The sequence below is a fragment of the Haemaphysalis longicornis genome, unplaced genomic scaffold, assembly GCF_048455015.1.
Source record: "Haemaphysalis longicornis isolate Haplotype H1 unplaced genomic scaffold, Haemaphysalis longicornis Haplotype H1 scaffold_3, whole genome shotgun sequence".
NCBI classification, from domain to species: Eukaryota; Metazoa; Arthropoda; class Arachnida; order Ixodida; family Ixodidae; genus Haemaphysalis; species Haemaphysalis longicornis.
In genome coordinates, this window is record NW_027526335.1 from 132619953 (window position 1) to 132632058 (window position 12106).

The 12106-nt window shown below is 44.3% G+C and overlaps 1 protein-coding gene across 10 annotated transcripts in view; it reads left to right on the top strand.

Moving 5' to 3' along the window:
- LOC144175102 (protein scribble homolog) overlaps positions 1 to 12106 on the top strand; it is a 159161-nt gene that overhangs the window by 116241 nt on the left and 30814 nt on the right. For 7 of the 10 annotated variants that reach the window (XM_077704178.1, XM_077704177.1, XM_077704185.1 and 4 more), the window contains 4 exons: positions 1460 to 1675; positions 3217 to 3273; positions 5646 to 5750; positions 8509 to 8727. In XM_077704178.1, the coding sequence (XP_077560304.1) occupies positions 1460 to 1675; positions 3217 to 3273; positions 5646 to 5750; positions 8509 to 8727 (597 nt within the window). The remainder of the gene's footprint in view (positions 1 to 1459; positions 1676 to 3216; positions 3274 to 5645; positions 5751 to 8508; positions 8728 to 12106) is intronic. The other 3 variants (XM_077704181.1, XM_077704179.1, XM_077704182.1) reach the window with 3 other exon arrangements.

Below are 12106 nucleotides of genomic sequence, written 5' to 3' on the forward strand. Positions count from 1 at the left end.
AAGGATGATGGTGGTGATGATTAAGCAGTCGGATAAGGGGTGCTTAAATGTACCCATAATTTTAATTTCTGCACCTTTGTCCCCATTTGGCACCCTGCTCCACACGTCAGCTTCCCACGCTAAGCTCTTCTCATGCCCTCCTTTCTTTACTTCTCGGCTGTCGTCTTCAGCAATTGCCCCTGGCTCATATGCGGCCTTTGTATGTGTGGGCCGCTTGTGTGTTGTGCTGCACAATGGTTCTTACGATGTGCCTGTATGGTGGCTTGTAGATGCGGCGTTATACCACTTTGCACAAAGTCGATGTTTCAGTTCTTCACCACAGAAGCTGTCTCTCTAATGGAACGGAAGTGCAAAAAATAAAAATAAAAGTGCTATGCATACGAGGTTTTGGCTCATGTTAAAAGAACGCTGAAATGAGCTAGTCAGTCTTATTTGTGGTAGTATTGGGCAGTTTAACAAACGAAATCTGTTCTTTGACTTTTTTGTGTACATCTAGAGCCCTAATTTCTCTGTAATTGGGTGGCAGGAGGGGAAACACCTTGCACCGCTCTCGGCCACAGCACCATCTACCACAAGTGTCGCTCTGTTTTGCAGTGCTATTTCATGCAATCTGAGCCTTCAAACTTCGACTTCCTCCTGTTTTGTGGTTAATATTGGCTTGCTGTTTGTCCATGCACGGGTTGTACAGGTTAAACATGTCCGAAATGTGCTAAATTTAGCCCTGTGTATTTGCCAGCTTGTAGTTGTAGCTGACATCAGTGAGTCGGCAGGGAGAATGGTGCGATGGGCGTGGATCTTTTGAACTCACTTGGATCGTTCAAGAACGAACACGAATCAGCTGTAAAAAGTCAGAACGGGGTGTATGCATTTTAGACTTTAACGTGGTAAAGTAGTTAGTGTTTGCAGCTCACTTCAGTGTTTCCTTACCTAATTCCAAGTGGTCTGAGCAAATTCGTAACACTCCTCAACAGCACACCCAGTAGGTGATCTGTAGCTTTTGTGCCTTAAATTAAGCCCCAGTGAGAGAAAATTCAACATCCACCTGAAATGGAGCTGTACAGCTACATAAAGAAAGCTATTCAGCTTCCTCAGAAACTTCACAGTTGAGGAGGAATTGGTCCCGGTCCAGGATTTGAACCTGGGACTAGCGCTTATCGAGGGCATTTGCTCTATAGACCAACTGAGCTAACCAGCAGAGCTCAGTTGTTAGAGCTAGTTTGTAGCCTTATGGCTGCATTTCAGGTGGATGTCGAAATTTCCCTTGCAGAAACTTACTCCACCTTGCTCAGAAGCTTACCCTAAGCTGGAGTAAGCTTCAGCTGGAATACACACTCAATTAAGCCGTAAGCCCCAGCTGAAATGCACACTCGGGGTGGTCAGTTTAAGACAGAGGCCGCTCCTCTTAGGGAGAAAGGAGCACTGGCAGACAGGGCCCTGCCTGGCCCCGTGCCCAACGCAGGTGAATGGGCTGTCCCTGCTGGGAGCCACGCACCAGGAGGCCGTGAACATCCTGCGCACTGCGGGGGACACGATACGGCTGGTGGTGTGCGACGGCTACAACGCGGCCTCCACGCCCAGAGGAGGGGGAGGGGACTCGTCCGCTAGCTCGCTCAAGACGGCCGCCTCGGTGTCCTCCATCGACCACGAGGATGAGGTGACGCTTGCCCTGAGGGAGGTGAGGAGATTGCGTGCCCCGTTCAAAGGGGCGTCCTCCTCTCTAACACGACTGTAAGGATTATGAAAGCGGAGATGCAGTGCCGATAGTGTTCCGATTCGCGGACAGTGTGGTAGACAGCTTATACAGAGCAATCTAATTAGACATCTGAAGCAACAAGAATTGGAACGACGCAGTGGCCGCCACCGCAGACAAGAATTCGTTGCAGGCATGTTAACAAATACAAGCCGCAGTTTCATAGAGGTATCAACATTATTGTTATAAACATTATGCAATGTAAAAAGTAACTAAAATTATCTGCAAAACTAGTAGATATTACAAACTAGTTAACTTAAAGAACAAGTTGGTTTGTTATAGCATTAATATGCAAAAAGGTGGCACTGGCGTTGTTCCTCAGTTTAGACGGGAAGGTAGCCTGCATTGTTGTGGACTTCAGTGCTGTCTACACGAAGCAGTCTTTGTTGCCAGCTTCATTCAAATTAATATGGATTTGTGGCAGACAGTTTGCGAAGATGGCAATGAAGTCATCTAAAGGGGAAATTGAAACACAGCCATTGAATGCAAAGGACCCAAAACTCCTGACGGCGCAAGCCTCAAACTTACTCTTGGTGTTTTCTCGCAAGAATGGAACCAGCTTCAAAAGCTCCCAAGTTCCAGTTCCTACTACACTGGTGACCTACTTTCAAGCTTCAACCGCATGTGGCTTTAAGTCAAGCACCAAAAGTTTGTGTATCCAGCATTGCTTACGAAGTTTCTTATCACATGTTGATGCTTTGCTTGGTTTGCTAGACCTGTCACACTCTCGTGAAGCAGATTTTACTACTTTACTTGCTGCTGAGTACCTCAAGGTTACTTACTTTGTTCTGCTGTTAGTGGTGCTGTGGAATGCCAGGGCTTTTGTGTTTCGAGAACTCGTGTCAGGTTACAGGATTGTCTCGTCCGCTATTGTCAAATACCCTGACCTGAGCAAGTAGTCTGTAACAGATTCGGCACAGTCTGCAAATTAGTGTTAGAAAGTAAGTCATGACGGCACTGTGTGCACTTAGTTTTTGGCATGGTGACATTATTACGTCCTGCTAAGCAGTTGCAGTGAAGTAGCAAATTATAAAACACTACAAGTGCATACCAAGTTTTGCACGGACTGTCGCACTAACTCGGCACAGAACCATATTGGTCGAAACATGGGGCTAGTACATCGAGATGAAACTACATTAGCAGGAGCTTGTTGTACACTGGTGCATTGCTTGTGTTGTTGTTGTTCAGCTTTTTGTTGAGTGCTGTGGCAGTGATTTAGGCTCCCTAGTTCTGCCGCTTCTTAGCCAAACGCATGTTAGCCTGCTGCCATGTTCCGTTTGTTTGTTTTTCCTCGAGATTTACTTCTGCATCTCTGGTGAAGGTTGCCAAATTGATGCGCTTCTGTTGTGTGTAAGCTGTGCACAGGGCACCTCACCATAATGTTGGGCTCTTTGGTTTTTGCCTCCTCTTCCTCCTCCTCCTCATTTTTTTTTCTGTTGCTGCTGCTGCTTGGTAACTGCTACCAGGAACAGAGTGCACTCAGGGAAACAGCCCAGTGGGAAAAAGAGGACCGGGATATCATAGTGAGTTTTAGCATGCCTGCCTATCTTTATGTATTTTTTTCCCCTCTTTCTCTTGGCACGTTTTTATCTTATAGAAGCCCGCAGAGGGACTTGTTAATGGTGAAATGGGCTCTTTGCTGTGTAAGGGATATTTTTTCTAAGCTTTGTGAATGTGTAACTGCTGCTCATGCATTAAACTCAGAGGAGTTCAATTCGATAATGATGTACAACATGACAGTAATGGTTTTCATTATTTACAGCAAACTGAGGCTTAGTCTTTGATGATGGTGATGATTGATTGATTTTTATAACGCAAGGCCAGCTAGAGGCAAAGAGTGCCAAAGACAAGGTACTAGCTTACTCTTCGCGCAATGCACGTGCCTAGCTTACTGTTACTGCTCACCACAAGGTAATCGAAGCCAGTTTGCTGTTCAATCTTGATTAGCACCTGATATGCATTCAAAAGTGTTAAAATTGCAGGAGGGCTTTAAAAAAAACAGCTGTTTATTTCAGATTGTAGAAATAATAGCCATTATGCGTGCGTGTTTGGATTCTGTATCTCCAGACAAAGCAAATTGTGGATCGTGTCAGAAACTTCTAGTGACTGATACAACAGCTCTGTACCAAAGGGGAGCTTATCAGGGATTGCCAATCAGTTTTGGTCTTAGAGTTAGACAAGCTAAATGCAACTGGGATTTTTGCAGGGGGATTGGGCTTCGTGTAATCCGAACTGTAATGCACGGTTGTTGTTTTTTCCCAAAAGTAAACGCTTACATCTAATGTGTACCCCCTAAATCCTTTGTTGCGAGTCGGTCCGCTTTGTAGGGCCTGAATTCTAACATTTTAGTCAAATATTTTGTTCTAGACCTAGCTTTAGCCTGAATATCAGTGCTCATGTAGGCTGTTATTCTTTGAACTTTCTCTTGTAAGGTTCAGTGCCATACTTACTTGATCTTGACATGCCCCTTGATTGTAGGGCACACCCTATATTGTCACTTATTTGCTCATGTAATGACCGCAGATGTGTAGGGTTATGTAGGGTTGTTCACTTCAGTAGAAACCATGATAGACAGGCTTCCACCAAAGCAAGCCTACCAAAACTACCAACTACTGTCCCTGAACTTTTGGTACAATCGCCTCTTGCAAGCCACTTTAGCAAAAAAGGATTTTTGTAAGTTTGGTGTCTATGCTTCCTACAACACTAATAAACGATATCTCGTTGCTGGCAGGGGTCGTCACTTGTTATTTGATTCCAATTCGTGTAATTGTTAGCTGTAGCCTCTTGTAAGGGTCATTGTAAAAAAAGAAAAAGAGGTCTGCATCACAATCAAGTAGGTACGGTATATTCGTGCTGCCAGTGCTTCTGCTTAGTTTGTAGTTGCTTGTTCAAATATGTTCACCAGCAATATTGTGTATAGGCAAAAATAGTACACCTTGTTTTCTCTGTGCCTTCTTGAAATTTTCTTCTCTCACTTTTTCTGTGTGCTCTTGTTTAGTTTAAAGCTATAATTTTCGGTTCTACTGTGTTTATTTGAATGCAAGATAGTCTTTTTTCCCCCTCTTGTAACGGCACCCTTTCCCGCTTCTGTTTTGCACTATAACAAATGCATTTTTCATTATATGCCCAATTTGTTTGGGGTGGCTGCTGTGAAAATGGCATTCCAGAATGGTTCAAAGGCAGTTGTGTGTATACTGCTTTTCAAACGTTAGTGTCATGGAAAATAACAGTGGGGTAATGATCTCTTTTATTGCAGCAGTATACTAAACTTTTTGAGCAGTCGCTCTTTTTTTTTTTTCCTCGACAAACAAGCCGTCTTGAAGCCTCCTGTTCGCAGCAGTGAGGGGGCTGGACCACAGCGGCGGGACCACCCAAAAAACATTCACAGCTTCGCATGGCTCCACACGCTGTAATGTGCATGCCCATTTAGGGAATCAGACCCCTTGTGAAAGCTGCTAGTGCTTGCCCACGGCTCTTTTCACCGATACGGTGGACACTGTTCACATTTTGCCAAGCAAACATGACTTGATGCCGTGTGGAAGGCATGTAGGTGCTCATCGCTGTGCATAATGTTCACAGATTCTATTGTGTTGTGCCTGGGTGGCTGAATCCACACAGCTAGTTCGGAAAGACACTGTTTTTTTTTTTTTTTCTCGTTTTTTTTAAGCGGTTTGTATCTCGTGCTTCAGTCACTCAGCACTGGTAGTGAGCCGGTTAATTGTGTCCCGGTGCCTGCACTAGTCTTGCATTCGAATGAACACGGTAACTGCTTGTTAGAAAGGTGTGCGCTTGTGTGCCGCCCTTGCTTTTGAGGAGGGTGGCCAGATAGCGAGAGAAGCCACGATAGCCGTGCACCCTCACCCGGCGTCCTGTGCCTCCTCTGCTTGTAATTCAGGAGAAGATGAAGAAGGAGAGGGACGCAGACTCGCACAGCTTGCACAGCTTCACCTCTGTCTCTTCGCAGCACTCGGGCAAAGCACTCGTCACCGTGCCCGTCGACGTAGGTATCCCCCCCACCCCCCTTCCCCTAGTTCACCCCCTTTTTGTGAAGGCGTCTCAACTGCAGCCAAGGGGGCTTTGGACAGAGGGGATAAAGCAAGCAATCTTTTCTGTTCCTGGCATAGAAGGAGGAACAGAGAACAGAGACTAAGTATGTTTACGCCACAAGAACTTCTTGCCCTGTAAGGGTGGCAGAATGCTTTCTGCAAGTTCTCCTTGACTGCAGCCGAGAATGCCGATTAAGAAGTGTACAACTTTCTTCTAGTTTGCTGCCGTTTGGGTGTAACTGCGCTTTGACCTATTTGTAGTTTTTGTTTTGAAAAATGTGCATGAAATTTTTTTTTTTTTTTTTTTTTTTTTTTTGACCAGCACAAACGCCACGTTTCTGCTCTAGAGCAATTCGCAGCACTCTTTTGGATGTCGGCACGTACACTCATTTGGTCAGTGCTAACACATGCTAGGCTAGCCAAAGTCTTTAACCGTGACCGATTTTGCTGTTTCCTTCCGTTGTGAAGGACAGAAAGGAATAGGGACAGACTGACAATCACAAAAGAAAGTCGATGCCCTAAATTTTGAGCTCGGTCTAAGAAGAGTTGCCTGTTTGTAAGTTTTGCTCTTTTTCCTTTGCTTCTTCAAAGGTGTCTTGCAGTTGCAGCACTTGCCCCTATAACAAGACGGGTGGTGGTCACGCACTGTAGGGTGGCCGTTTAAGGGGGAACACTGGTCTTGAAGACATTTCTGTTGTTTTTTAACCTATGTGCTGGAGATTTACTCTAAAGGGGGGGGAAGAAAATGGAATAAAAATGGTCATGTTGCCTTACTTTTTTATTTTTATCTTGTTTTATTTTATTTTTATTATTATTTATTTTAAATGCTGAATGGCCTGAAAAAACAGCCAGGCTGCGGGAAAAGTTTGTATACTTGAAGCATGCATTTTAATAAAGTCTATTGATTGGAAACATAGCAGAATTAGGTTTGCATCAGTGATTTTTTACACAATATTGTTCAGCTGTTTTTTTTTTTTTTTTTTTTTTCAGTTGAGTTTTTTTAAATTGAGTTTATACTGCTTTCATGCTAAGCTTTTACAAGCAGTTGGGCTCAAAGACATAGAAGCTCGCTCGCAATTCTCTGCACAAGAACTGTGTGAACATAGTTTTGGTGCTCTTTGGTCCTCGATACCCTTGCGACAATAAACACAAACATACATACAAGAACTGTGTGATAGGCAGACAAATCTTTACTTCCCACTTGTGACTGAAAAGCCATGCCGACAGATTTTCTTCCCTTTGTTTTTGGCCTGTGGCTTAGCTGCCTCACTTGAGTGTTCCATCTCCTGTGTGTCAGGCTGCACGTTCTGTTCTGTGTCGAGCAAAGGAGGACTTCATTCTGCTCCGATTTGATTGCTGCTTGTTTTTCCGTGTTTGTGCACTTCTGGAGCAGTGTGCTTGCATGTAACCGTCGCCGCAGGGCTCTGTTGAAGGAAAGTTTAAGCTTTAACTTAACTCTGTTCCGTGTGCTTTAGTATTAAGCTTAGCTTCGCGGACCATGGCAGTCGTTCGCATCACTTGAAGGTTTTGTTGATGATTAGGCCTGGTCCTGATGTAAGGTGTACAGGTACATTTTAGGGAAGGGCCTTGTGAGCCAGCACTGCGTCATGTTCAGATCAAATCTCACAGCAGGTGTCAGTGAGACCTTACTGCTGTGCTGTTCGAAACATTCTGAAATAGCACTCCAACATAAAACATTCCAAAAGCCCCGTGATGTACTTGGGTGTAGCAGCCAGAAACAGGATGTCAGTAGACTGACTTGGTGCTGCAGTGAAGAAACCGTTAGTTAAGAATCTGTGGACAAACCTAGGAAAGCATAGCAGGGTGTTTTAGCGCGTAATAACCCTATACCACGTAGCGACGTCACTGTAGACTTCATTACTGTAAGGAGGCGACTTGAGCTCGTCTGAACCGTCAGTTCCCCATGTGAATGCAGTGAGTGTGATTTGGTCGTAACTCTCGTGACTTCAAAAGTCATCGGGCCATTGCAAGCGCCATTCAAGAGGTGGCACATTATTACCACTACTAATGAAGTCGTTCCTAGCATCTGCCTTTAATTCACGTTGGTTTCCGTTATTTCGCTGTAGGCATTTGTTAGTAATGTTATCACCACAAAATAGCTTGTTTTATTTCAAACACTGGGAGCGCCAGCTGTGCAGTCCCACAAAACAATTTTAACAATCGCTGAATTTGGTCGGCATCAACCAATCGCGCAATTTGGACACACGATATCATAAGTTTAGTGCAAAAAAGTAGCTAGCGAGTCACCATCCTTCTGTTTTCCTCAATGCATAACACATTCAACTGAAGTTTGCATTAAAGGAGTACTGACACGAAATTTTAAAGCTGGGATAACTACGTAAAAGGCTTCCTTTTTGTATGGAGGATATTTTGTAATTCTCTAATATTCTCGCAGGCAATAATCTTAAAGGAACTTTTAAATATCCTGTGCCAAGTGACTACTGCAGCTCTTATGGCCAAAGTTAACTGGCTGTAGGCATGCATGTTTGCTTCCAAAGTTTAATGGCAGCTCTGTGTAAAGATAATTGCTCACAAGGAGCAAATGTTTGGTTCAAACTACACCGTCTGTGATGCCATGTTGCCGTAAAAATGTAAACTTTCCGCCGCGATGAGTAGCCATGGGTGCCGAGCCAAACCTTGCCCGGGTGGTCTGCTCACGTGGTCACAATGTGGTCCCCTGGGGTGCGGCAGGGCAAGGCAGTGGCCATTCCCGCCGACAGCAAGTCTGTGGAGCAGCGGGTCATGGAAGTGGTTCGAGCAGCCGAACAGCTGGTGGGACCCGCCGCCGCCGCGGCAGCCACTTCGGTGACCACTCCACCGGCCTTGGTGCCTGCCAGTGAGCAAAAGACTACAACGGTCATCATGACCAAGAAGTCGGTCAGCCATCCTCCGGCCTCAGCGGCAGCCACGGTGAGTTTGGGCAGCATGGGCCAGGGCAGGGAAGGGGCCTTATTCGGGCAGGTTTTTGCATTAAACAGTTTACTTTGGAAGGTCTTTTCATTTTCATTGAAGCTCCCTGAAAAAAAAAAAAAAAAAAAAGACCCTCCTGAAGAAGGGACCTTTTGCAGGAAGGGACCTTCTTCACGGTGGTGCGGCTAAAAGTTGGCATCTTGCCGACTTTCCAAGCAGGAGAAGCCAAGAGAGAATTAAAAAAAATAAGGTCAAAGAACTTTTAGGGTCACGCTGAATAGCAGTTCGTGGGACTTGGGCATGAAGTGAACTGAGGCTTGGTAGTGGATTTCTTTCTTTCCTTTGAGTTGTTTTGCTGTTCATAGTGAACTTTCACTGCAGCAACAATAGTTGGTAGTCTAGTAAAGTACAGTTTGGCAGTGTGGAAAACATTTAGGTTGCCCAGCTGAACAGCAAACTGTCTCGTAGAGATTGTAATTCAAACAATTCAGTAATGTTTTACTGTCTTTGCGGGGTTTATTTCCCATTTGTGTTCAGATTTTAAAAATCCACCGGAAAATTCATAGTCCTAATACATAGAGCACAAATCAAATTTCGCTTAAGGTTGCTACCCCCTTCAATTAAAAATTAGTTTCTGTCGCTTCCTCGATCTCCCTTTGTAGCATACAGTACAGTCCCCAGCTTACTGGACAGTTTCTTTCAAACCTATTCACAACTTTCAATCCATGGTCTCGTTTGAAGTGAACATTTGTGTGTTCTTAAATCTGTAATTCTTTGGTATCTTTTTATTTGTGTTGCTCAAGGAAAAGTAAGAGGCAGTCTAAGGGCTCTTGAACTTACATTCTCATCATTTTAATACGGCTCTTTGCCTTCCTGTTTGGTCAGGATTTTCATGAGCATTGGAGACTGCATGACACCAAGAATTGATGTAGTAGAGGGTGGAATGACAATTAAAAGGAAAGTTTGTGCCCCAAATTAAGGCCAGATCAACTCTGTGTGGTGTTGATCAAACATGTCTAGAGCATACATCTCTATCGACGTTGATGAGACGAGTGGATGCTGGTAGTTGCTAGGCAGTAGTTGGTAGATGCCGCTTGCTGAACTACCAAGCATACTAATCAGCTTAAACTCCGAAAATGGTTAGGGCTAGCAGCAGAGCTCCTGCTTAGAGCTTGGTTGTAGGCAGACCGAATAGTAGGCACAAGTTTATCGACTTGCAGCCGTTGGTTGATGTTATGAACGTCAGGTTTGTAGAAACGGCCTGCTATTTGTCAAGAATGCTTGTTACTGACGGATCTACATACGTTGTAATTGTTAGTTCCCTTGATTTAGCTGCTTCAGAAGTAGCTGTGCATTTGCACTTCATTCGACGGCTTCACTTGATTGAGGGGTAATCTGAGTGAGTTAGCTGCGAGTTACACGTTGGTCGGTGGAATCATTGTCGCAGCCTTAATGGAATGAGAGTGTGGTTTTTTACTTGCCGTCTTGAGTAGCTTGTTAATCTTCTAGGCTTAGCTACTCTGCTCAGTAGTGCTGCCTTTGCTGGAAAATTAGGTAAATCACTTACTTTGTTGTTTCCCTCAGATTATCCTTTCATTTACCTTGAAGGGATCTAAATGGGAAATACCCCCTCAAACCACCTTGGGGTACAAAGTATTTGAAGTGTACTGCTTTGCAGGGGCAGAACATCTTTTTTGTCAGGCGTAGTGCAAGTACTGTGCTTTGTTAGCAGGCAGAGGTATAGAAGCTTGTCTGGCAGCTTGAGCATGGGGAGGAATGACTTAGATGGGCTCAGGTGCATGTTTGGCACACGGGTTGGTGCATTTTGTCTAGGCAATGTGGTCGCCCGCTGATAGAGCTTGCCTCATTTCCGCCCTCCTGCCTGCATGCGCGAGTAGATGTTAGGCTTAGCGGAGTCTTTGCATGGCACCACCCCTGGTTGCAGAGGCAGGACTGGAGGATTGTGGCCAAACACTGTTGGGGGATCGGTCGTGTAGGCTGTATGGTGTAGTTGCTGGCTGCTGGTGGTGGGTACAGTTTTGGGCAGGGGGTGGTCAAAGAATTTGCGTATGTGTGTGTGCGGTCAGCAAAACCTTTGTATAAACAACAACCTAATAACGTGTTTTCTTTTTTTGACATATGGGACATATCAAGCAGGAGAGCAGCACTCTTTTTTGTGTGTGTGTGTGTGTGTATAAAATGGCTTTGAAGGTCTGCCCGTCCTACACTGGCAAACATGACAAGCCTTTTTTTTTTTTCATAATTGGCTTAGCACTGCAATGTATTGTTTATGCGGTGTCATCTCTAAGGAGGACGGTTGCACCTCTTCGCTAAGGTAACCAATGCAGTAAACGTAGCATTACATGGTCACAAAGCTTATTGCTGGTTACAAGGCTTTTATAATGCTGGTTACAATACGAGGCATTTGCTGGTTCATTGCTATTTGTGCCGTCAAGCTGACACAGACCTTGAAAGTGGTAAATCATGCTGAATATTCTGCTTTTGCTTTATGAATGTTTCTTTCTTTTCTTGCTTGACTTTTTTTTTTACTTTAATGTAAAATAGTCAGTTTGTCAAAACTTTTCCTTTCCTGTGCAAATCCGTATGTATTTTCTTTTTTTGCCTGTTTTTAGGAACGTACCAATATTTGAAAATTGGACAGCGCTCGTCTAAATGAGTGGCCAGAATAATTCCCTAAAGTGATTTTATTTTTAATTTGCATTAATTTTTTTTTTTTCTCTTTTTTTGCCTTCCAAATTTAATTACACCATTTGTGAGGTTGGTTCTTTGTAAGGCAACTGGCAGATTTTAGGTAATGTGGACTTCTTTTCTTTTCATGCGAATGTTTGGTAGAAGCCTTGAAGAAGCGGGAAGTAATATTTTACTAGTTTAGCTTCCACAAAGCCTAAAAAGTGCTATGCTCTCCGCTGCTTGCATAGGCCAAAACGAAGAACATTTACTCAGTTGTATAGCACTTGTTTGGCTACAGCTACGGAACAGACGTGTGGTGCTTTCGGAAAAACTGAAGGAAGTGCTCACAAAAGTCGGGGCGGGGCACTCTTTGTCTTACACTACTCCTTAGGTGCCAATGGAAAAGGAGACACCTGCTGTTGTATTCAGCTGAACAACTGTCGTGCAGTGCGTATTGAAAAGAAAAAAAAAAAAAGCGCTGTCCTCTTTTTTTTTTCTCCCCTATACCTCTCTCTTGATATTTCTTACGTGCAATCAAAAGAGAACATTGAGCGAATCTTCTGTCTGTCTGCTTCTTTCCTCTTTTTTTTTCTTTCTTCTACCTTCTCGACCCCTGCTCCCAAAACTGTTATTCCCACCCCTTCTGTGGGCCTCATTTTTTCCGTCTTCCCCTGCTTTTCGGTGTGTG